General features: G+C 54.8%; 1 protein-coding gene across 7 annotated transcripts; it reads right to left on the reverse strand.

Annotated features, from left to right (window-relative positions):
* Positions 1-404: 404 nt before the first annotated feature.
* On the reverse strand, positions 405-23,145 carry B3GNTL1 (UDP-GlcNAc:betaGal beta-1,3-N-acetylglucosaminyltransferase like 1). 7 transcript variants are annotated; one of them, XM_045572286.1, is made up of 13 exons: positions 23,072-23,145; positions 21,940-22,056; positions 21,752-21,851; positions 19,644-19,708; positions 17,131-17,196; positions 13,840-13,935; positions 8,751-8,846; positions 7,167-7,291; positions 3,029-3,164; positions 2,868-2,936; positions 2,422-2,496; positions 1,499-1,608; positions 405-507 (listed from the first exon to the last, which is right to left on the reverse strand). In XM_045572286.1, exons 1-12 carry the CDS (start codon positions 23,084-23,086, stop codon positions 1,528-1,530), a joined length of 1,041 nt encoding a protein of 346 aa, XP_045428242.1. In that variant the 5' UTR covers positions 23,087-23,145; the 3' UTR covers positions 405-507; positions 1,499-1,527. The 7 variants fall into 7 exon arrangements, with proteins under 7 accessions (XP_045428242.1, XP_045428247.1, XP_045428245.1 ...); XM_045572291.1 differs by lacking the exon at positions 23,072-23,145 and adding an exon at positions 22,178-22,659; XM_045572288.1 differs by lacking the exon at positions 405-507 and adding an exon at positions 516-696.
* Positions 23,146-23,633: the final 488 nt, after the last annotated feature.

The following is a 23,633-nucleotide window of genomic DNA, read 5'->3' on the forward strand; positions in this document are numbered from 1 at the left end:
AAGGGACAGACGAGCAAAATCCCCTACCCCTCTGGCTGGTCCCCACAGAGAGGATTAAAACGTAAGCTCACATTCCAGAAATTTTTAGAATCAAACCCCAAAAGATACGAAATATAAAGTGAGTTTACTGAGAAGAGCTTCAAGACAAAATGCTCAACGGGTTAAACCACCACATGGACACCGCTGAGGAGAGCGAGGACGGGAAGACCTGCAGACTGTCGGAGGAACAGGTGGGAAGCATGTCGGCAAAGTCGGGAGAAGGGACCTGTGTGTCCCAGGATCCGGAGTGCGGACCATGCAGGCGCCCACACTTGGGAGGCAGCCGTCCTCGACGCAGAAGCCCTGCGTCCACCCCGACGGGCTCGCCCCTGGGTGCACGGCACCGTAGTGCGAACTGCTGTGCACACAGCGGTGCCCTGCTGCCCGAATCCTGGCAGCCGTGGAGTCAAGAGGCTGGACACGCTCGCTCTCGTGCTGAGGACACGACTCCACGTGGCAGAAATGAGCGCCTAACGGATTCAAGCGCGAGAACAAAGTCAGCCGTCGGTAGGGCGGGCTCTCCAGCCTGTGCTGGTTTTCCAGTCTTGGCATAGACATCGGGGGCTGATGGCTCTTCGTTGTGGGGACAGTCCTGTGTGCTGCAAGGAGAACTCCAAACCCCTGAACAGCAAACCCCTTTCCAGGTGTGACAGACTCCTGTGGACAGACAGCAGCAGCAGGTAAGGTCTCAGGCGAGGAGGAATGCGGCACCAGGAGGCACCACATTTAGGGAAAAGTTCTTTGGGATTTGTTTTCCTGGCCTGGGTGGGGCTAATGGGAGGAGTGGAGTCCTAGGACTGCGAGGCTGAACACGCAGCCATACAACCTCAGCTCCTGCCCAGTGCCTACAGCAACCAGTCCATTCCAGGAGTGGGCAGGAGCTACCAGCCTCCCTAATTCTTGCTCCATTTCCAACTGTGCTCCCCTCCCACCACAGCCCCTGGCAGGCCCCTGAGCTCCTTGCCCTCTGCTGCCCAATGCCCTGCCACCAAGCGCTGAGCACAGCCGTTTTCATGGGGTGGTCTGTTTACTTCCACTCGTCTCCTGAGGTCAAGTGCAGTAGCTGCACCCCAGGGTGCTCACCTTGACAGATGAGCTCACATACACCCAGACCAGCCCAGATGGCAGTGCCCACACGCAGGCACTCCAGGTGGTGACCATTCTCAGAAGACATAGTGTGTGCTCTAAAAAAAAAATTACTAAAAAAACAAAAGTACATCTTAAAAAAAAAAAATCACTAAAAAACATGTACAGCTCTTAAAAAAAAATAATTACTAAGACACAGTGTGTGGGCACGGGTCAGGTGCCTGGTGAAGGTGTGGATTCTACCCAATCAGAACATCACCTGCCCCTCTGCCCCACGGCCAGGTGAAGGTCTCCCACCCGGTCTGCTACTCCCATCTGCGGGTTCCACATGGCCACGTGGCTGTCCTTCCCGACTGCCCCCAACCCCAGTCACCTGCAGGACTAGCTGCAGCTGTGGGCCTGTCAGCTGAAGTGGAGGAAGTCCCGGCCCTCCTGCAGGTGCAGCGACCTCAGGTTGTCCTCAAATGCACCTCCAGTAAGGTCCTGTGGGAGGGAATGGTAAGTCATGCCCTGCGCGGAATCGGCCTGGCGGTGCCCACGTGCTCCTCCTCCTGCTGTTACTACTGGGCGCTGCTACAGGTATTTAAATAAAAACCACTCTGACTCATCACTGATGTTCTAGCTCTCTCTGAAATCAATACAAATATATTTTAAAAACAAATGAAATCCACTCCCCTCGAAAAACACCAGCAACTTCCAAATTCTGTCCTTCACTTGCTGTCCATGCTCAAACCCCCTCTTCTGTTCTGTTCCCGCGCTGCTCCTGAGATGTTATAGGAAAACTGGGCTCCGCCTGGTGTGTGGCCCAGGGGTCATGGGCAAGGCTGACAGCCCTGGGCATGCAGAGGGGCCAATGGGAAGGAAGGTCTGCTCCTGACGGGAAGGCCTCCTGAACAAGACGCCAGTGCAGTTGGACGCTTCCATCAATTGACATAGCCCATTAAGAGCATGAAAAGGCCAGCATGGCTCAGTGCTTGAGCATTGACCTATGAACCAAGAGATCAAGGAACTAGCTCTGGGCATCCTCTGGTCTGGCCACTTGTGGGCACCGTCTAGCGACGTGGGTGACACGGCACTCCCAGCACTCAGCCTGCAGGGACGGTAAATGGGCATCAAGGATGCTCGCCCAGCACAGGCTGGGAACCAGCTTCTAAAGGCTGAGCCGTGTCCCCATGTGACACAGACCAGGGCATATGTACCGAGATTGCCCTGTAGAGGGAAGCTGTGACCCAGCCCCACCCAGAGTGCCGATCCAGGGCGTGTCCCAGCCCCATGTGCCCACAGCCCAGCACTCACCAGCTTCACGCAGATGACGAAGGGTGGGCGGGCGGCTCGGAAGTGCAGGATGGGCACCCGGGGCTTGGGCCTTTCCTGAGAGACGAGGGCGTGGGCGTTGCTCCTTCTGCCACCTGAGCCCCATACCACTCCCGACGCACAGCGCAGGTTAGACCCGGGACCCACCAGGACCCACCCACCCCTGCCACAGCCACCTCAGAGTCGCCACAGAACCCATCCAGGTGGGCGATGGGAGACCTGGACCTGTGAGCAGGGCTCCCCAGTGAAAAGATGGGGTGGGCACAGGTCACTCTGGGGTCCCAATCCCTCAAGAGTCAGGGCTGTGTCTGGCAGCCGCCTGGGCCCAGGTGGCCTGTCCAGGATGGCGTTCTAGAGGTGAGCCAGGTGTGGTGTGCCTACCCGTGCAGGACCCAGCCCCCAGCCCAGGGCACCAGGGGCCTCCACACCTGAGAGTCCTCGTAGCAGTAAAAGCCCTTCTTGATCTTGTTCTCGTCTACGTCACAAAAGGCAACCACCTGGGGAGGACACAAAACGCCAGCCTTGGACAGTGCTGCCGGGGGTGGGGAGGGCGCAGGGGATGGGGGTACCAAGCGACGGGGGCGCCCACCTTGTGCCGCGACTCTGCTGTAAGGCTGCGGTAGAGCCGGCGGCCCTGCTTGCCGGCATTCCAGATGGTGAAGGTTGCCCAGTGTGGCAAAGCCCGCTCTTCCAGGAAGCGGACACGATGGGTCCAGATGGTAGTCCTGTGGAGGGAGGCTGTGACCCTTCCAGCTCCACCCAGCCTGCCAGGCCCCTTGGTACATATGCCCTGTTCTGCGTCACCTGGGGCAGTGGCTTGGGCGTTCAAGGAGTTACATAGTGCTGACTCCCTAATCCTAGCCACTTAGCACCTCATTTCAGAAAGAAATGCACAAACTACACACACTCCAAGCCAATTATACAGGCCTGGCCACACAACACGCAGCTTTGCCAACATCCAAGAAAATGGAAGAGTCCGGCTGACCTGGTTCACTGGTTGTCGGCCTATGGACCAGGAGGCCAGGGTTCGATTCCCAGTCAGGGCACATGCCCAGGTTGTGGGCTCGATCCCCAGAGAGGGGCATGCAGGAGGCAGCTGATCAATGATCCTCTTTCACCACTGACGTTTCTCTCCCTTCCTCTCTGAAATCAATAAATATATACTTTTTAAAAAAATGAAGTTTCTAAGAACAGAACAGTGGACCTCATGCAAGTGAATTCTAGAGAATGTGCGGTGTCCTGAGCAAGAAGTCACTTTTAACACTTTTCCTCTTTCAAGTCAGGAATGCGGGTGAGACAGACAGCTCAGTGTCAGGAGGCACTGAGTGGGGCCCTTGATCCTGCGTGTCTGGGTTGGGCAGAAACAGAAGGTGCCCTGGCGTCCCTGCTAGTCGGGGGCACTCCGGCTTTTGTCTTCCCCACCGTGGGCGAGCAGGTGAGATGGGGCTGCAGACACGGGGCCTCGACACTTCTGGGACTTGAATGGTTTCTTTCTAACCAGCTCGTTTTCTCCCATTTGTGGTACATGCTGAATGAGATGCCCACCAGAATGCCCACAGTTTCGTGGACGTTTACAAGGATATGAAATGGCTCAGACCAGGTCTCTGAGCAGCTCAGTGCTGCCAACCAGACACGGCTGAGAGCCGTGGGGATCAGGTGTTGTAAGCCCGCAAGGGACGGCACCAGCCCTAGGGCCGGCAGGAAGGCTGCCCTGAGGGTGGGACAGAGCCAAATGGCTCAGAGAAAGACGGGCATTAAACGACCTCCTCGTGTCTCTGGAATCGTCTTAGGATCTGTCTCAAAGTACCACACGGGGTGAGCTGACAAGATTGAGACTCTGCCATGGACACACGTCCTGCCCTGGGCCCATTCCTCTTCCAGAGCTGTTTTCACACTCCTGCCCTTCCCACCCTGCCTGCTGGGGGCCAGTGTCCTCACCTGAGGGCGGGCAGTGCAGGGCCAGTGCACTTTCCCCAAACCCGCAGATGAGCACTTCCAGAACTTTCTGGAAAGGAAAGGAAGTGTCATGGCCAGCCTGCCCTGGGCACAGCAGGCCCAAGTCAATGGGAGGCAGAGATGCCGAGGGGACAAGAGCTCCGAAAAAACGAGCAGAATGCTACCATTTATGTAACATCTCAAAGCAGTTAAGGGTATTGCATAGAGAGAAATCAGTGAAAACCGTTAAATGGTATAAGTGCTGACCATTCTGAATTTAAAATAAAAAGGACCAGAACTGGCGCCCACTCAAAAAAGAGCTTTTGGGGAGAGAGTCTGAAGGAATCCAGCTCTTGACAAACCTCAGGGCATAATTAAGCCCATTACTCTGGGAGGTTTCCCACTCACAGCGCAAAGACTTTAATCCGTACAGAAACTAACATGAGCTCACTTCTTTCGTGTTGTGGGTGGCAAAGCCTCTTGCTGCAAAATGGGGGTTGGGGGAGGGGGAGGTCCCAAAATAAAAGTCAAGTATGGCACGCCAACAGGACGAGGACGTGTGTGGCACAGCACTGCGGCCTGGCCCCACCCCAAGCAGCAGCCACACCTTGGGCTGTGGTCACTGCCAGATGTTTTTAAATTTTAAAGAAGTATAACTTACACAGTCAAGTGCATGGACCTTAAGTGGTATTTTTTCTTTCTGAAATCGGTTAGAATATATCAGTAAACCCATTTAGCTTGATTTTCCCTTATGGAAAGTTTCAAAATTACAAATCTAATTAAAAAAATATTTTATTGGTTTTTGTACAGAAAGGGAGATAGAAACATCAATGAGAGAGTGTCATCGATCAGCTGCCTCTTGCACACCCCCTACTGGGGATATGCCCGCAACCAAGGTACATGCCCTTGACCGGAATCGAACCCGGGGCCCTTCAGTCCCCAAGCCGACGCTCTATCCATTGAGCCAAACTGGTCCCGGCTACAGATCTAATTTTTAATTATTACACTTTAAATATCTCTTGGGTCTATAATGATGTCTCCTCCTTCATTCCAAATATATTGGTAACCTATACTTTCTCTTAAAAATCACCCTTGCTAGAGATATGTCAATTTTATTGACTTTTTTTTGGGATTGATTGTCTTTTTAGTTTTGTTTTTTAAATTGATTTTTAGGGAGAAGGGAGAAACATCTAAGTGAGCGAGAAGCAGCGTGCCCCAACTGGGAATCAAACCACCACCCTTTGGTGTAGGTACAATGCACCAACCAACCGAGCCACAAGGGGCAAGGCTGTGCACTTAAATTTCACTTTCCTTCTCTGTTCATTTCTCTTTTCCTGTTGACTTTGAGTTTACTTTGCTATTACGTAAGTTTTAAAGGTGGAGACTCAAATGATTGCTTAGTATCTTATAAGCTTTAAAAACCATAAAACGTTACAAAAAACTCTGCTTTAGTTAAATACCACAAATATTTTAATTTTCCATCAAATTGAAAATTTTGTGATTTCCTTTGCGATTTTTTCCCCTTGATTGCTCAATTTCCAAGTATTTTGGCTTTTCAAAATGGCTTGATAATTTCTAATTTAATTCTGTGTGAATATGAAACAGATCCTGCATGATTTCAATTTGAAATTTATCCACATTTGCTTATTTATCCAAAGCATTGCCTGTCCTGCCCTTTGGAAGATGCACACTCTGCAGCAGGGTGTCGTGCTCCCCCTGGAACTAGCAGGTTGGGTCCAGCTGGCTGATAGAGCTGCTCGTCTTCGGCCTCCAGACAGACGCCCCATTTCTACCCGTGACTGAGACAGGGTCAGAAACTCCCGCTCTCTGTGGGTGTCTGCTTCTTCCTGGAGATCGGTGAGGTTCTGCTTTGTGCAGTCTGAAGCTGTGACTAGGGAGATCATACCAGGGCTCTGCCCTAAGAGGGTGCAAATCACACCTGCACTGGGTCAGGTTCAAGCCCAACGGTGCGTCCCTGAAGCTACGGTGTCAAACGCAGATGTCACCAGGAGGAGGGTCAGGGCCTGCCAGCTGTGCGTTCTCCCATTGGGCAGCGCCTCCAGTCAATGCGGAACCCACACACAACACGCAAAGTTGGCATCGCGCCTGCGTGGCCGTGATGTGGTGCCCGTGACCTCAGTGTAAGTGGACACCACACCTCCCAGGTCAGAGTCCCAGCAAGAAGCCACTGTCTGACGGGTCCCACACCCTCCAGGGGAAGGACAGCGGCTCGACTTTCAGAAACGTGAGTGCGGGTCCCTGCCTCACGCTCTTGGTGTGGAGGACCCCTGACGACTGACCTGTCGAGTCCCCAAAAGCGAGATGACAGTGAGGAACCAAGGGACACACCTTGCCATGCGAGGAAATGTGACACACAAGCATGTAAGTGACAGACAGAACAGAGTTCGACCTAAAGAGACACACTCCTCCTCCTTCCACCACCGGGGCCTGCACCCCTCACGCCGGTCCGCCCGTCCCTGCAGCCGGCCTCCCTCGCTCTCTGGTGCAGAGGCTCAGGCGGCCTTGGAGCTGGGGGGCGTGGACTGTGCCTGAAGGGGGAGGAGGAGGGGAGGGGCTGCTCCCCGTGATGCCCAAGCAGGGGTGTGGCTCAACCACTGCCCACCGAAGCCTCCCCTCGGTTGAGGTGAAGGGAGGGAGCCCTAGCCCCCTGCAGCCAGGGCAGTGTGCAAGGCCCACTTCGTGCGCGTGAATCCGCCTCGGCTCGCCTCACACTGGACTCTGGGCCGCAGCCAGCCGGGTTCACAGCGCCCGCCCGCCCGCGGGCCGCGTACTCGAGCACGCAGTGCGTGGCGGCGCCCGGGTGGTAGCGGTAGAGGAGCAGGCTCTGGTCCAGCCGGCGGACGTCACCGCCCTGGCGGAGGTGGTTGTAGAAGAGCAGCAGGTCCTCGGGCACGCCCTGCGGAGAGGCACTGCTCACAGCACTGTCCGTGCCCCGCCCCCCACATCCGGTCCTCAGGCCGCGAGGCGGGAGGCTGCAGGGCTGCGGGCACTCGGCCCACCTGGGTCCCCGAGGCCACGGCCTGCTGACGACACGCCCAGCCGCCCCAGCCCGAGGCATCGCCGGGCAAGAGTGACCACAGGAAGCTCTTTAAAGCGAGGAGGAGTGAGGGGAGGAGTGTGGCAGCCTGGCCAGGGGGACAGACACCCCACCTCCCCGCCACACGTCTCCCAGCTGACCCTCAGTCCTTTGGGGCAGGCACTGGGCTCTGACACATTCTCCTGTCTTGTGAGGCAGGTCCACCTCCCGAGTCTGGGCATGCCTGGGAAGGGGCACCCCTCCATCCGCCCGCCGGGCCTGTGCCCCCTGCAGGCCAGCCTAGGGCTGCACACCTCCGTGCTGACCAGGGGGCCGGGTGGGCTCCCTCCCTTTCTAAGTTCCAAAGGGGAAACTGAGATCATCCACGGGGTCAGAGGTCAGCATCCTCTCTGGGTGGTGCCTGTGGGGCCCGTGGCAGAGCATGAGCTCCTCCCTCGTGTGAATTTGGGAGAAACAGCAGTGTGGACCGTGCCCGACGCCCTGGAACTGAGACTGGCTTGCCTCCAGGAGACAGGCCCGGTGATCCGCGTGCCACCAGACATGGCGGGGCCCCGGCAGAGGGAGCGCAGCGGGCTGGTCCTGGGCCCCAGCAGGCATGGCAGGGGCTGGGCTACATCCCGGGCAGCACTGCTGGGCAGCCCCAGGGCCCTGGCTTTTAGACCTGGCAGCCCTGACCCTGCGGAGCATGGCTGTGACTGTGAGAGACTACCCAGTGACCGGAGGAGGGTCGAAGGTCAGGGGTGAGGGGAACGGGAAGGGGGGATTGCTGGGGAAAGGCAGAGGGATGCTGGGCAGGACCAGGGAGGGGCAGTCCCCTGGTCCCCATCAGTCAGTAAACTGTCAGCCCAGAGCCAGGACTGTGGCCAAGGTTCCAGGGCAGGTGGTGGAGTCTGGCCTGAGTCACAGTCTCCAGACCCCAGGAACCCTGTTCCCAGAACCCCTGCCAGTCCTACACCCATCCCTCCCCCCTCCAGTGTGGCTGCCTCCCACAGGACTGCCTCCTCCCCACCACCCACATCCCAGCTTCCCACAACAGGATGAGGTAACCGGGGCCTGGGCCAGGGCAGGTGTGACACCCTCAGCCTCACACAGAAATCCCTTGCTTGTGGCAAAACAAACACGGTGCCGGGCCCCAGCTGCCCCTGGAGCTCAGTAGAGCAGCAGAGTGCTGGGGCTGTCTCAGAGGCGCCTCCCTGACCCCTGATCCCCGGACTAGGTCGTGGTGCCTACAAGCGGCGGGGGGAAGGGGGGGGCCCAAGTCTGGGGAATGACAGCACCAACCCCAACCCCAGAGGGACTCCACGGGGGTCCCACTTACCTGCCCGCCCTCGTCGAACGGGCCCACGTGAGAAAACCATGCTCGCGAGCAGAACCAGGTGGGCATGATCACAGTTGGGCCATTGGAGGTGAAGACCTAGAACAGTTAACACGGGCAGTGTCACAGCGCCTGCACTTCAGCCCCCACTGGCTTCAGGGGGGACAGACTGCTCTGCACGTCCCTCCTCTGCAGGGGCGGGAGCCGGGCCCCAGCCCACCCCAGGTTCTGCTCCCGGAGATGCTCAGTGTGTGTAAGGAGCCTCCCCTGTGTCGAACCAATGGTATCGCTTGTCCGAGTATCACAGGAAACAGGTGAAATAGCGTAAAAGGAGAGATGACAGGAGTTTAGATGAAATGGACAAATTCCTAGAAAGACAAACCATCAAAGGAACTCGAGGAAACAAAAAATCTACGTAAATCGGTTCGAGTAAGAGCCCGGACAGATGTGCCTACGCTGGGTCCTGCTGAGGCTGCCTGCGAGTCCTCCTCGCTGGCCCTCCAGGGCACACATTTTCAGAGAAAAGGAAGAGGATTCGGGGGCGGAGCCCAGGTCCCTGCACACGCCGTGGCCCTTATACAGGAGGCTTGCTGGGCTCTGCTTTCATCTCCAAACCCATCTCTGCAGCTTCCCACGGAGGGAGGAAGGGGCGCGGGAGGGGAGGGGGGTTTTCTGAGGGTGCACACAGCGGGATGAGAGCGACCGCAGTCTCCCACATCTACAGCTCCACAGTCCATCTCCAGATCTCACTTAATCGCCCGGAGCACAGCACTGTAATTTCTCAGGGCTGCTTCTTCCCAGGCCTTTCTTACAGCAGCATATTCTCTCGGTCTCAATGACCCCCACTCCCAATCCTACCTGCACAAGACAGAACAGTTTCCAAAGCATTTTGTAATGTTTTCCTCAAACAAAAGAAGAGCAGAGAACAAAGAGGGAGCTTCTGTCTCAGACATTTCTCGACCTCCTGCCTCCTTTCAAGCTTCCAGGGGGGATGCCAGAGCCCAGGGCTGTCTCTCTGCTCCTCGCTGGCCCCTTTCCCACGGACGGGCACCCATGTCCAGGTCCAGCACCACCCGACACAAGCTCGCCTCCACACCTGACGTTCTCTTAAGGGTGACGGGAGCGAAAGAATAACAATGGAACAAAAAAGCAAAGAAAGCACTTTGGGAGGTGAGCTCGTTCAGTTCCGTCAGAGGACAAACTGGCCACCCCGGTGGCTTCTTTCAAGCTTTTGTGTTGTGTTTCAGGAGGTTCGCTGCTTGTCCAGCTCCTGCCTCCCAGCAGGCGTTACTTCCAGCTGCCCCCTTGCACCCAGAGGAGCCAGCTCTGCCGCAGCCAGGCCTGCGCAGCCGGAATGAGAGACAAACCCAGACCGAGACCTCCCCACTTACTTCAGGAGTCCTGCAGCCATAGCCCTGACCGGACCGCTGACTCCGCTGCTGCTTTCCTCACCCAAAGGCATTTTTCCATTGATTTTCACAGAGTGGACACCAATAAAATTTTATGTACAAGGCAGGCAGAACAACCTGCCAACCATGGGTCTACCTGGTAAGGGGTGGGCCTTTGGCTTCCATTTGAATGAAAACTGACTACTGAGCCTGGAACAGGCCAGCGCCCCCCTCCTGACTCCCCCACTGCTGGAGTCTGTGGGTAAATGAGGTGCAGAAATAGCCCCAGAATCTCAGGATTCTTGGAACCCAAATGAAACAGGACCAAGAGGCATAAATGCTTTTTACATTGCTTGTTTCCATTCTTTCATGTTTAGGGAAATAATGGGAAACCTGATGCTCAGATGACGACTCAGGACTCGAGCTCCACGCAGGCCCAGCAGAGGGCACTCTCGGCTGCGAGGAGGAACGGGAGAAGTGGCCTGTTGGAAGTTCAGTGTCAAAACCAGGTAACCCCAGGCCCCAGGCCAATCACAGGGGGCACAAGGCCCAGCCAACAGCTCCCTTTTCCTGGGTCAGCTTCCCCCTTGGTGGAGAGCCGGGCAGTGGGCTTCACTTCGGGCTGCCCCCCGACTTGTCACCAAAGCCACACCTTTCCCTCCCGTGAGACTGTTGGGACTTTCTAATCCTTCTCATTGATTTGGCCTCCTCTTCTCCCTCAAGCTGTCACTCCGTTTGTGTCACGACCTAAAAAATCAGATGCTCCAGATTCTTAGAACGTGGCCAACAAGGGCTCCCAAGCGAGGCCTGGGCCCAGGCGCGTTCTGGGAACCCGGAGTTTGGGCTCCCCATGGTTTATGCCAACAGAAGGTGCACTTCGCAAAAGTGAACTGTGTGTAGCCCTCAAACCTTAAAAGTCTACCCAAGATGTGTCAGATGCAGAGCAAACGGGAACAAGCTCCCTATGCCGCCGGCTAACTGGCCAGGCCGAGGAAGGCACAGGAGGACGCGGCAGACACGGGAACTGCTTTCAGGAGGAGAAAGCACGGCTGCAGGCTGCACACATGCTTGCTGTTTATTCACAAAGGAGCAGCCTGGAGTCAGAGGTGCGAGCAGAGAAATTCACAGGCCTCATTAGCTGTCTCTGCAGGAAGTGATATGGTTCTTCCAGTTTACATGACTCATTTCCAGATTTCGGGGGCTTATTATCCTTATTTCTAAATGCTCATTTGTTGGAAGACTATCTTTAGATAGATAACAAGTTCTCCAGATTTCTGACATTTAACACCCACATAGCAACAAGGATAAACTTTGATGTGAAATCCAAACCCTATGGCTTCTGGACTTAGTGAAGGCACGGCCATTGGAGCACGCTTCCTTTCTCAGCAGCGTTTGGGGAAGCTGGAAGCACTCTGTTGCACCAGGTTCGTGTGGACCTGCACCACACACTCCGCCTATGACACTCGCGTGGACAGAGCAAAGACAACGGCACAGCTGCACCATGTCAGAGCACGTCAGGGTTTAAATCATAAATGCCAATGGGTTAGAATTAGGTAAAAACCACTGAGCTCCAAGGAGACACTTTTTAGGAAAAGACACATGGAGATCAAAGAAGAGTGAGATGTCCTGGTTTCACATGAAACAGCGAGTTCCAGCCATCGTGCTATGGACACTGCCAGACTGTGGGACCGACTGCGGGATGTCAGCCAATGCACGCTGCAAGGTGCCATAGAGCAGTTGGCCTGAGGCTCTGTGTGTTGTGCTTAAACCCTTGCATTTTACGGAAGTAACACAGAGCCACAGAGTTCACCCAGCTGATGGAAGGCCTGGGGCCTCAAGGGCGGCAACCCGGCCCACGGCACCCGCTCCATTCTGATTGGCAATGCCCAACGGGATGGAGACACCAGTGCCCTCTCAGCAGGCCCCCTACTGACGGACCTGCCTTGTGGCCTCAGCCCTTGACCTCAGGTCCAGGACATCGGAGAGACCTTCCAGGGCCAGCCTGTCTCCCCACCATCACCGCTGCTGACCCCAAGGTGAACTGGCCTCTCGCCTCCACCCTGTTGGCACCGTGCCCCTAAAGAGCATCCTCTCAAACTCCCCTTCTCTCCTGGGTCCTCCTCGGCAGCTGATCACCGTGGCCAGCACGTTCGTCAGGCAGTCTGGGCCAGGTGACCAGTCCTGATGAGGTGAAGCACCGGGCCCAGAGCCCTAGGAAAGCCCCAGGCGGAGTCTGAGCCCAGCCTGGCCCACGTGGGCTGGGAGCCTTCGTGGTGGAGCTGCCCTGCCGTCTGCAAGGACGTGCAGCCAGGTCGAGGAGCATGAGGGTGTCTAGGCTGTAACCTGGAGCCCACGTGGCAGCCCTAACCCCCAAGGGGACTGTACGTAGCAGGTGACAGTAAGGTAGGGCCCCGTCCCAAGGTGTTCTCACAGAAGAGGAAAGGTGCTGGAGTGAGCAGAGGGGACGATGTGGCCTGTGAACATGGAAGGACCCACTTGGTGGCACTCGCCTGATGAAATTCTGGATTTCTGTAACTAACGGCTGAGAAATGACTTCAGAAATACTTCTTCAATTTATCTTGAGACACTTAAGACTCTAAGCTCCTAGCCTGCTAAAGACGACACCACGATGAGCACTAGACACCACTGTTTCTATGGTGCTGGATAGGGAAGGCTTCCTGTTAGTCCTCAGCCCAGACCTGTATTTCTGGCTGAGAAGGTGCCTGCTGCCTTTACATCACACCCTCTGTGCTTAGTTACAGTTTTCGCCCGAGCCTCGTTCTACCAGAAAATCAAACAGGTCAGAAGTCCGACTTGGCAGCTTCATCCCTGAGTGACCTGCCAGCCCACCTGCTCTGTGAGTGCCGGAAGACCACAGACCTGGCGGCTCTTTCAGGTCTCCTGTGCTCCTTTGTTCAGAAAAACAGAACAAGAACCGTGTGTGCATGTCCTGAGGGTGCGAGCACCACGGGCCCATGGGCCCGTGTGCCCGCAGTCCTCCCCCCTCTCGGCAGAGAGAGGGCCAGGGCGCTGGTGCTGGCACCAAGGCACGCTCCCATCACCGTGACTCAGAGAGGAGCACTAATCTGAGGAGGAAATTATCATACAGTCATCCCTTTCACCAAGTGGCAAAATTTAGTTTAGAAAAAGAGCATTTTTCACATGGCAGGGTCACTGGAACCGCTGTGTGAGCTACATGTTAGCATCGGCCCCACCACACGGGCAGGGGTATCTTTCCAGGCTCCTGGAGCCACGTCCTGGGGGTGGGGTGGCTGCCCTCTCCCGTCAGCCTACCCCGGTGGCCCCACACCCCTCTCGGGTGGTTTCCAGTTTGATTTCAACTCAGGCCTCTGCAGCTCACAGCAAGCTCTGACCCCCTGCAGGGCAGCCCCACCCAGATGCTGCACCTCAGCTTCCAGCCCCAGTCCCCGCAGTGTGTCCATCTGACAGCACCCTCCAACTGCCTAAAGCTTGGCCCTGCCCAGCCACACCCCTGCGCTCCATCCAGTCCCCCTCTGGGCTGCTCTGCCAAGCTCCCAGGCTCCTGCCCTCTGGCTCCTCTGAAATGCTCCCCCTTCCCCAGTAAGCGCTGGCACACCCTGGGGGTGGGCAAACAGGTGCTAATGGTGAAGGAGCCCGGCTCCCACCATAAGCGACGTGCTCTCCAGGGTGTGCGGCCCGCTCCCGGCCTCGGCAGCAAGTACCTGAGTGAGCAGCTGCTCAGGCGACAGCTGGTTGATCCAGCGCGTGTACCGCTCCGTGGAGTTAGGGGGCTCTCTCCTCACTTGGCAGCCTATGATCTGTGAAGCGGAAGAGAGCCTCTGAGTTCCTGGGTACACACACCTGTGTCTACCTCTCACCTGGCACCAGCTGGCACCTCTGGGCTGAGTTAGGGGGAGCTTCTGGGAACAAGGGAGGAGGGACTCAGGTTCTGGGGACAGACCCTGCTGCTCTGCCCACAGCCCTGTGCGCGCGAGGCGCCTGTGTCCTCCCGGGTGATGGCACACAGGGGCCGCACACAGGATGTCCCCCTCTGCGAGGCTTCTGGCTCCAGGGCAGAGGCCGTGTGCTCACTACAAGGCCTGCGCTGACTCCTCTGCAGCCGGTGATGGCGCTGTCCTCGCTCCTGCTCCATGTGGAGCTGCAAAGACAGAGGTGCCCAGCATCCCCCTCGAGGCAGGTTGTTCTGCTGCCTGTTTATACATAAAGTTTTATTGGTGCACTGAGCATGTGAGGGGGGAGCAGGATGTTCACGAGCTTGTTGCTCGTCCTGAGCTCCTTGGGAACTCGCTGACCTCGGAAACGTCCCAGGAAGGGTCCATCTGTCCCCAAAGCCGTCCACACAGGCGGGAAATGCTCAGGATGCTGCCCTCCTTGGCACCGGGCCCCTGCACCCCTGCTCTGGCCCCAGTGATCTCTGCTCGGGAAGGTCCAGGACGGCTGGACAAGTGCCACAGTGGGCGTCAGACTGTGCAGCACCACTGGTGGAAGCCGCCACAGGGCCTTGTCTTCACAGTGAAGTGGTTTTCTTGTAACCAGCTTTCAGAAAACAGTGGCCAAGGGCAAACATACACTTAGCATTCATTTCATTCTTTCCGAACTAAATATATGACAGAGTCGACAAAACCACCAATCAGCAGCTGCAAATTAAGATTTTTTAGGTCATTATTAAAAAAAAAAATCCAACCCCACAGGGACGAGCTCTCTGAAGCTGCTTTGTTCTGATGCAGCCAGTTGGTGAGGACATCCCTGTCTCCTCTGAGAACCTGCAAGGCAGGCGCTGGCCCCACAGAGAGGCACCAGCTGCTGGCCGGGAGCATTCGCAGGAGGAGGCAGAGTTCCTCCCGAGCGTGAACCTGAAAAGGCGAGCACGAAAAGCTTAACCTTGAACTTTGTAAAAAAGCAGACCAGGGTAGTTTAAGAGCATGAGGAACAGACGCAGTCTGCCTTTTTCTAAATTCCTTGCGTGTCCCTAGACATCGTGGTTCATCTGAGTCTTGCCTGCAGGGCTGTGCAAAATAATTTCACGTTTGATTGTTTTCAGTATGAGAATGAAAAAGGCAGACAGTATCTGAAAGCAGCTTGCTCTCAAGAGCACCCACGCGGATGCCAGGGCCTGTAGCCGCTTCCACGTGGGCCAGCTTCAATGCTAGGGACGCTGTGTGGCAGTCACTCAGAAGGAAGACACGGCATCCCATGAAGACGGCTCACCCTGCTGCTCAAACACAGCGCCCTCCTCGCGGGGCGGGGCGGGGCCGTGCCTGTGCCTGTGCCTGTGGCAGGGCCACCCGGTCAGCATGGACGGGCAGAAGCAGTGAGCTTGGCTGTCAGTGCAATTTAAACTCTGGAAAAGCTGGGCTGCTCCTCTGGAGTCGTGCCACCTGCCAACCCGTCACACCTGTCTGACCAGAGAAACGTCTGCACCCCTGCCCCACACTGCCCTGTAGACAACCTGTGAGCAGAAGTCCATCCAGGTCTTCTTCCCACTCCTCTTCCTCTTCCCAGCAAAGGAGCGAGACCACAGCCTCTTGCTGTGCATCTGCTCTCTCCTTTCACGTCACTGGGAAATCTCGCCAACATTGCTGGAGGTCAGCCTACTGACCCCACGGAGGAACCCAATGATGCCTGATGACCAGGACCTGAAGGCTGTAGGTCCAACCCACTGTCCAGAGCTGGATGACATTTCCACATGGCTCCTAGGACCATGGTCAGCAAACTGCGGTTCTCGAGCCACATGCGGCTCTTTGGCCCCTTGAGTATGGCTCTTCCACATACTGCGCCCTGTAAACCCCGTCCAACAGATGGGCCCGGGCGGTGTAGGTGCACACGGGCGGGCACAGCGTGGGGCAGGGCACCACAGGGATAGAGTGACTGCATGGGGCTGCGTCCTGCAGGCGGAGTCCAGGCCTCCAGGCAGAAGGGGCTGGCAGGGCCACACAGGGAAAGCTGTGAAGAACACGCTTGCGTTCCCCACAGAGCCTGAGGCAGAGCAGCACGTGAGGCCAGGGCAGGGAGTGCCTTCGTGCCCAAGACTCGTTCTTTCTAGGCTGGGGCGGCGGGATGGGAGTGCAGGGGGGAGGGGAGCACATGTCAGCGCCCAGGTCGGATGCCCTTCACAGTGGGAGGACCAACATACTCAGCGAGGAGCACAAGAGGGAGTGTCTGAGGACTAGAGGGGGCCTCAGCCACCTCTCCACACAGGGCTCCTATAGGGAGATGAGAAGGGGCCCCCCGAGTGCCAGGAAGATGGTCCTGGAGAGGCCTGACTCTGGGGCCGACAGGGAAGCTGCTCTGAAGAGAACACAACTGAGTTAGTGCTGGGAGAGGGACTGCTAAGCACTGTGGTGACACAGGAAGCTCTCAGCCTGTGGGCTCAGCTTCAAAGATGCTGATTCAAACAAAACAGAACAAAAATCCAGAGGCCCTTTGTACCCCCCAGAAGGCAGCAAGTGCCACCCAAAAGGAAAACACCTCAGGTGCCGGGAGGGCAGTGCCACTGTAGCCCGGCCTCACCCAGGAGGACTCTGAGCAGAAAGAAAGGCGGGTGCTCAGTGAGCACAGCTGACCCGGCTCCAGGGGTTTTGCTCAAGGCCATGATTTGCATGTGTCTCAGGAGAGCCACCCAGGCAAGAGCCTGCTTCTGTGTACGGTGGGGCCTCACTCCTACAGGCAGCATGACACCCTCACACACCTCTGAATGTGCCCGATAAAATACTCGCAGGCCACATGAATTATTTTTCAAATTGTGCCCTTGTCTTAACAATTACTGTCACAATCTTCCCATTTCCCCCAAGACATCACCAGGGGCATCATAAACACGGCTTGGGAGAATCTGCACGTTAGGTGTTTGTGTGTAAACTTCTTGTGATTTTAGCCAAATGAATTATTTGAATATTTGAATAAGAAGTTCTCTCCTCAACAAGAAAACAAACAAAAGAAAAAGCTGATGACGATCTCCTCAGGCAGAGAAAACAGAACCGGAGGTCAGCACTCACGCTTGTCGGGTGCCCAGCGGCGGCTTCGAGCTGCAGCCTCACCCTCTGCGGCATCATCACATCGTCCTGCGGGAGGAGCCCACGTTAGCCCACGGGAGCCACACATGGAAGGAAGAGGCGGGCAGCCCCCAGCAAGGCGGGCAACAGACCAGACAGGCAGTGCAGGCCCGGCCCAGTGGACGGCACTGACCCAGCCACAGCCTGCAACTCCCGCGTGCTGCCCAGGGGACGGGCGAGCTGGCCGCATGGGCAAGCTGGCCGTGGCGGGCAGCCCGGGAGGGAGGACTGCAGAGGGACACTGTGCTGAGTTACAGGTCATGGTGGGGCAGGGGAGTGAGCAGTTAAAACACAGTGCCAAGCTTTTCCACTCTGTTCTGAACCAAGAACATGACTGGCTCAAGTCTGTGCTCCTGAGACCTCAAGTTAAAAAGAAGGAAATCACCACAGAAACTAGAAAATCGGAATAATACTAGGATGCCATGTTCAGAAGCTATAGGACCTTTACAGCGATCCTGAGAAAACCAAACTTATTTACACTCTTCATAGTCTTACTTCAAATGAACCCTGAGAGCAACACAATCTCCCACTGTCCAACCGACGCCCACCCCAGAGCATCCCGTCTCCACAGCAGGTCCGGTCACAGCTCCCACTATCTCCGACGCCCCTCCCCCCATCTTCCCCGGGACCAAGGAGGCCAGGTGTCTAACCTTCTCTTCCTCTCTCTGGCCCTAAATGCTAAAGGGCATCTTTCAAGGACCTCTGACAGCGGGCAGTGGTTGTGGACCTTCCTCTGCCCTCCTCGGTCTGTGGGTGGTGGCAACTCTGCAGACACCCATTTGCCTGCTTTACTTAGGTGACTCCTGGATTTGAAAGCCCCACCATTTTTTTTTTTTAAATATATGTTATTGATTTTTTACAGAGAGGAAGGGAGAGAGATAGAGAGCTAGAAACGTTGATGAGAAACATCGACCAGCTGCCTCTTGCACACCCCCTACCGGGGATGTGCCCGCAACCAAGGTACATGCCCTTGACCGGAATCGAACCCGGGACCTTTCAGTCCGCAGACTGACGCTCTACCACTGAGCCAAACTGGTTTCGGCGAAAGCCCCACCATTCTAATCTAGGCCCCAGATTTTCCAACACTTCTCTACCTGGACGTCACCTCAATTAGGACATTTTTCTTTCCCTTCACTGGAAAAAAGAAAGTTACAGCAGAGACCCTGTTGGGGAGAGGATGACTTGAGCCTCTCTTCTACTTCCAAGACGGAACCAAGCTCTTCAAACTGGGCTCTCCGTACTGGGGAGATCGAAAGAGCCCTCGAAGATGAGATGGTCCGATCCAGCACCAACCACCTGTGACCCAGAGCTGAACTTGAGAAGGAAAACAGCACCTGACCCCCTTCCCGGGGAATGCACAGAAGTCTGGGAGCTCCGTACCCCAGACTCGAGGAAGGAGCGCACGTGTTCTTCAAGTGGCTTCAAAGTTCCCACAGAGCAAACCCCTCACGGAGTGTGCACTACAGAGGCAATCACATGTTCTTTTTTCACCAATCATAATCATCTGTCATGTTATTAAACGTTTTTCATAAAAGATAATTCCCTCACATGGACGTTCACTGTTACTCCACTGGCCTGCACTGCCGTTTCTCATTTCCCATCCTAACAGCAAACACTGAAGCTCTTTGTACGTAAATCTCTCGCCGAGACCGGTTTGGCTCAGTGGATAGAGCGTTGGCCTGCAGACTGAAAGGTCCCGGGTTCGATTCCGGTCAAGGGCATGTACCTGGGTTGCAGGCACATCCCCAGTAGGGGGTGTGCAAGAGGCAGCTGGTTGATGATTCTCATTGATGTTTCTAACTCTCTATCCCTCTCTCTTCCTCTCTGTAAAAAATCAATAAAATATATTAAAAAAAAATCTCTCTTGGAATTTCAGAGGCGCCTACAGGAGGGGTCCAGGGCATATATGTTTTGCAGTTCTTGAGACACAATGCAAAATGATACCAACGACAGTACCCGTTCACACCTTCCAAATCCCAAGTACCTACAACTTTAAAAAACTCTGTTAACTGGTCTTTCAGCATCTCACTAATTTGTTTCATTGCAAATGATTTAAACTTTTTTTAAAGCCTGTCATTTGCACGTCCACGTCTGTGAAGTCCCTACGCCAGTCCTTTCCTATGTGTTGTCGCCCGTATTTGCTCATCAACTTGCACGAACTATTTATTCTCAAGGTTATTAATCTTTTTAGTATTATATCTGTCCACATCTTTCCAGTTTATCTTCATTTTTCTTTAGATGGCGCTCTGCTGTGCGATTTTGCTTTTTTACGTAATCCTATTTATAAAAACTTAGCTCATTAAGTGCTATGATAATTAAACAGCAAAAACCTATCTACCTTAAAAGTTCTGATTATAATACATTAGAAGTGACTGCCAAGAATCACACTAAAATGTAAGATTACTAATTATTCAACATATATATGTGTATCTTTTAGCAATAAAACAGTTACTCACCGAATCCAAAAAGCACAGGTAAGATCCTGAGCTCTGTGCTATTGCTTGGTTTTTAGAATATCCGACTGTTTAAAAAGAAAACAAAAGCTTTTTTATGATTCAATCTTTGGTGGTACATTTGCGCTACCAGGAGGGGATCAGGTCAGCCTTCGGAGGAGGGGAGGGAGAAAGCCAGGCTCCATGTTTAGCGGCTGATTCAGTAAGCACGAGGCTAACCCACAAACGGCCACCAGCACCGGGGCCGTGTGGGAGCTCCAGGCTGCCCAGGGCAGGTAAGCTCAGACGCAGGAACTGCTGTTGGTCTGAGGAGAAAGCACCAGCCGGAACGGCTTCTGAGCAGGGAATGCTGTGCAGAAATTAACGCTGAGCAAGCTCAGTCTGGGTGCCGAGGGCAGGGCAGATTGGAGGAGGTATCGAGTCCCAAAAGAAGGGGCTGAGGAGACTTCAAGGGGCACAACGACCACTCTCCCTAGAGAAGAGGTTGCTGACGCCTGAGTCGTGTTAACTAGACAGTTACAGATTTGATGTTGCCAAGAAAAGTGACACAAAGCAACACAGATGTGTGCAAAGTTAACACACTACATCCCTCTGGTACTCAAAACCCAGACAACCTGGAGAAGGTTGTAGGTGCCCAGGGGACACGAGCGAAGTATTTCTGGCCACACCCAAGGCACTTCCAGGTTCACTCCCATTGGGAGAGCACCTCTCCAGATGGAGAGGGCAGGCCCCTCCTGTCAGCTGCTCTGGAGCACCAAAGTCAGCCAGCTGCAACAGAGAAGTGGGGACAATTAACAGCCATCCACCCTCACTCTGGTCATCAAAGGCTGACCCAGGGCAGTGCTGTTTTCACACAGGGTAGCAGCTTAATTTCTAGCTTTAATCCCAGAGCTTAGCCAACCCAAGCCAGTCAGCAGAAGGGTCCCAGATTTCAACAAAATACAGGATAACAAGGCAGAGGCAGGCAGAGTGAGGGGCTCCTGATTGGGGATGGATTAGCAGCCATCACCAAAACAGCTGTGGCTAAATCTCCGTCGTCACTGCAAAGCGAGGCAAGCTCAGAGAAAGACCTCATGGGAACCAAAATCAAGAGCAGCACGTGGAAACTGAAAAACAGGAAGATACTCTCCGCAATCATGTTTAAATTACGAGTGCTGTTTAAAAGTTGCTTATTAGGGGAAAATCAAACCCAAGCTTTTGGGTGATGAAGGAAAACGCGGCTCACTAAGGACCTGGAAGTTTCCCACAATGAATCTTCTGTTTGGCAAAGACAAGGAATCTGCTTTAATATTATTGCCTTGAAGAAAGTCAAATGTTTGTGCCAGGGCCTGATGTTTGGGGAGGCCCGGCCCTTTGTGAGGGGAGCCAGTTGTCATGGTCACAGCAGAAAAAACTCAGGCTACAGTGTATGGCATCACATTCCTTACTCCTGGAGAGCGGAGGGTGGGATTGTGTTTTATTTTTATTTTAGCAAGTGATCAAATTATTAAGAAACGTTTCTACTGTGATAGAAAATGATAATGAATCTTAATCCAGTTAAAATAACCCAGGAATCCTGAAAATAGATACTCTGAGTCTATGTTATCCAATATTTCCTATTTAAGAAAATATTATTATAGGAAAAGATGTCCTTTCAGACATAATCAAATTAATTCCATTTTGTTATATGTAATATGGGATCTGCCTTACCCAATTTAAAAAAGACAGCACCATGACTCCATTTTTTTCAAAATTTTACAAATTCTTTTGTTATTAGAATACATTCAAATGTGATATAGCTCTAGTTATATCTAATCAAGAAAAAGTATTTTATGAAAGGAAAACCATTTTTATTTATTGATTTTTTTTTTTTAAGAGAGAGGGATGCATTGTTTTATTGCTCCACTTGTTTATGCACTCATTGGTTGATTCTTGTACGTGCCCTGACCGGGAGTCGAACCTGCAACCTTGGTATATCGGGGGACACTCTAACCAACTTAGTAAGTGGTCAACTCAAGTGTTACTCAGGATGCTTTTCAAGAGGATTTGAAAAACACAAAACTACCTACGTATATGTTGATAAAAAACCATTCATTGCAGCTAAATAATAAGATAAGCGTACAGTAACTGACCTCCTCTGGGAGAAGGGGAATCATGCCCTCCAATTACCACGAGGATACCAGAGCCTTCTAGCTTCACTTTCCATTTTTCAATGATAGCCATAGACTTGTCCTGAAAGCAAGAAGGCATTGGAAACTCCCATCAGAGCAGTCCAACGTGACTCACATGGGGGACTCACCAATGGGAGGCTCATAAGTACCTTACTGGCGTCGTTAAAAACCGAGAGCTCCAGGGAGCCTTCGAAGTCCTGCTGCAAAACAGACCTCAAGCACTCGTCCAACCAGGGCTCAGCATTGTGGACGGGGAGGATCACAGACTGGAATCCAGAGAAGTACGTATCAAACAGTGTGAACACTGAACACACTCATTTCCCGCAGGACCGGGCGTTACAAAATAACCCAAACCGGCTTCAAGGGAAAGAATGTGCAGACACATACAGTGTCTATGCCTTCTCTCCAAGCTCTTCAATCTCGGGCTCCAGGAGATGTATTTCATGTTACATGTCCCTCAATTGGTCTTTGAAAAGGAAATAAAAATCTGAAAGGCTTCAAAAATGTCCCCAATTCATGGGCAAATTCATGTTTCCAATCACTTGGCCAGAAACACCATCACTGTGGTTGAAACAAGCCTCTGTGCATCTTTCAGCCCCATCATGAAAATAACCGAGTGGGACTTTTCTGTGTGGGGTGCTCGTGTTCCGTAAACCATGATGTTGGAAAAGCAACAAAGAGACTGTTTTAAGAACCCCCTCCGCATGCTTCATCCGGCCTGGAGGGGACTCCCGCCCGCTCCCTCAGCTCTACTCAGTTCAGCAGCTGGTCGTGTCCTTTTCTCCGAGAGAACAGAAAAAACAAGAATTTCTAAGTGTACGGAACCGACTTCCGGTTAACGGTGCACATCACCCATTGCGCCACGGCGACCGCCCAGGTGCGCACGCGCGGAGGCGCAGACACCCGCGCCCACGCGGAGGGGTGTGTTACACGGAAAACCTCCGGGCGGAAACGGCTCCGCGAGGCTCCGAGAGAGACAACCGTGTGTGTTCTCCCGGGGCTCTGACCCAGCGCGTGTCAACCACAAAGCAGTTCCGTGCACTGACGCGTTTACTTCACTCTGGGGAATTATTTCCTCCAAGAAAAGGAAAAAAGAACCGGTCTATTCACGGTCTACCAGACAAAGCACCACGGGATAGCTGTCACAGGGCCGGACTCGGTGCGTCCGCGCCCCGACCCCCCTCCCCACCCCAGACAAGCCCAGGAGAGGGGGACCAGCCCGGACACGGAGGGGGAGGGAGGGGACGAAAGGGGACGGGAGCGGGGCGCGCGGCCACCTACCACTTGAGCCCGCATGGCCTCCTCCTCCGGGCGCCCCGCCCTCCGAGCCCTCGAACGCCCCGCCCACGTCGGCCTACAGCGCGTGCGCGGGAGGCGGGGCCGCGGTAGAGTCACCTCCTAGAGGCGCAGAGAGACGCCAATCAGGCGGCGGGCGTCGTGTGGGGGCGTGGCCCAGAGCAGCGGAGAGCCGGCGGTCGGGCTTTGGCGGTGGGGCCCCTGGTGCCCGGGCTCCGCGCTCATCCGTCCCTGGGCCCCCGGAGCCCGCCCTCACCGGAGGGGCTGCCGCCGCCCAAGGCCTCGGGGGTTCAGGGGTCACCGAAGCACGTGGGTGGTGAGGGAGGCGCACGCTTACGGATGGTTACGACCTAAAATCCGAACCTTGGCGGGCGGGGCGGGTGTCCTCGGGGGAAAGGGGGTGCGGTGGTGAGGAGGCCGGTAACTTGTCTCACCGGAGTGGGGCACCCACAGGCGGGGCGAAGGGAAGGGGAGCCAAGAAAGGCGCTCTGCGGTTAATGCCCTCCCTCCCACGCCGCCCCGCGCCCTGCGGTGCCTCCCCCACTCC

The sequence above is a fragment of the Pipistrellus kuhlii genome, unplaced genomic scaffold (assembly GCF_014108245.1).
Source record: "Pipistrellus kuhlii isolate mPipKuh1 unplaced genomic scaffold, mPipKuh1.p scaffold_m20_p_44, whole genome shotgun sequence".
Classification (NCBI taxonomy): Eukaryota; Metazoa; Chordata; class Mammalia; order Chiroptera; family Vespertilionidae; genus Pipistrellus; species Pipistrellus kuhlii.

Coding starts and splice junctions, on each gene's coding strand:
- B3GNTL1 (XM_045572286.1), bottom strand. Junction 3,165..7,166: donor GCCACGCACTGCGTGCTCGA/GTACGCGGCCCG, acceptor CTCCCTCCACAG/GACTACCATCTGGACCCATC. Junction 1,609..2,421: donor TCGTCATCTGCGTGAAGCTG/GTGAGTGCTGGG, acceptor TCCCTCCCACAG/GACCTTACTGGAGGTGCATT.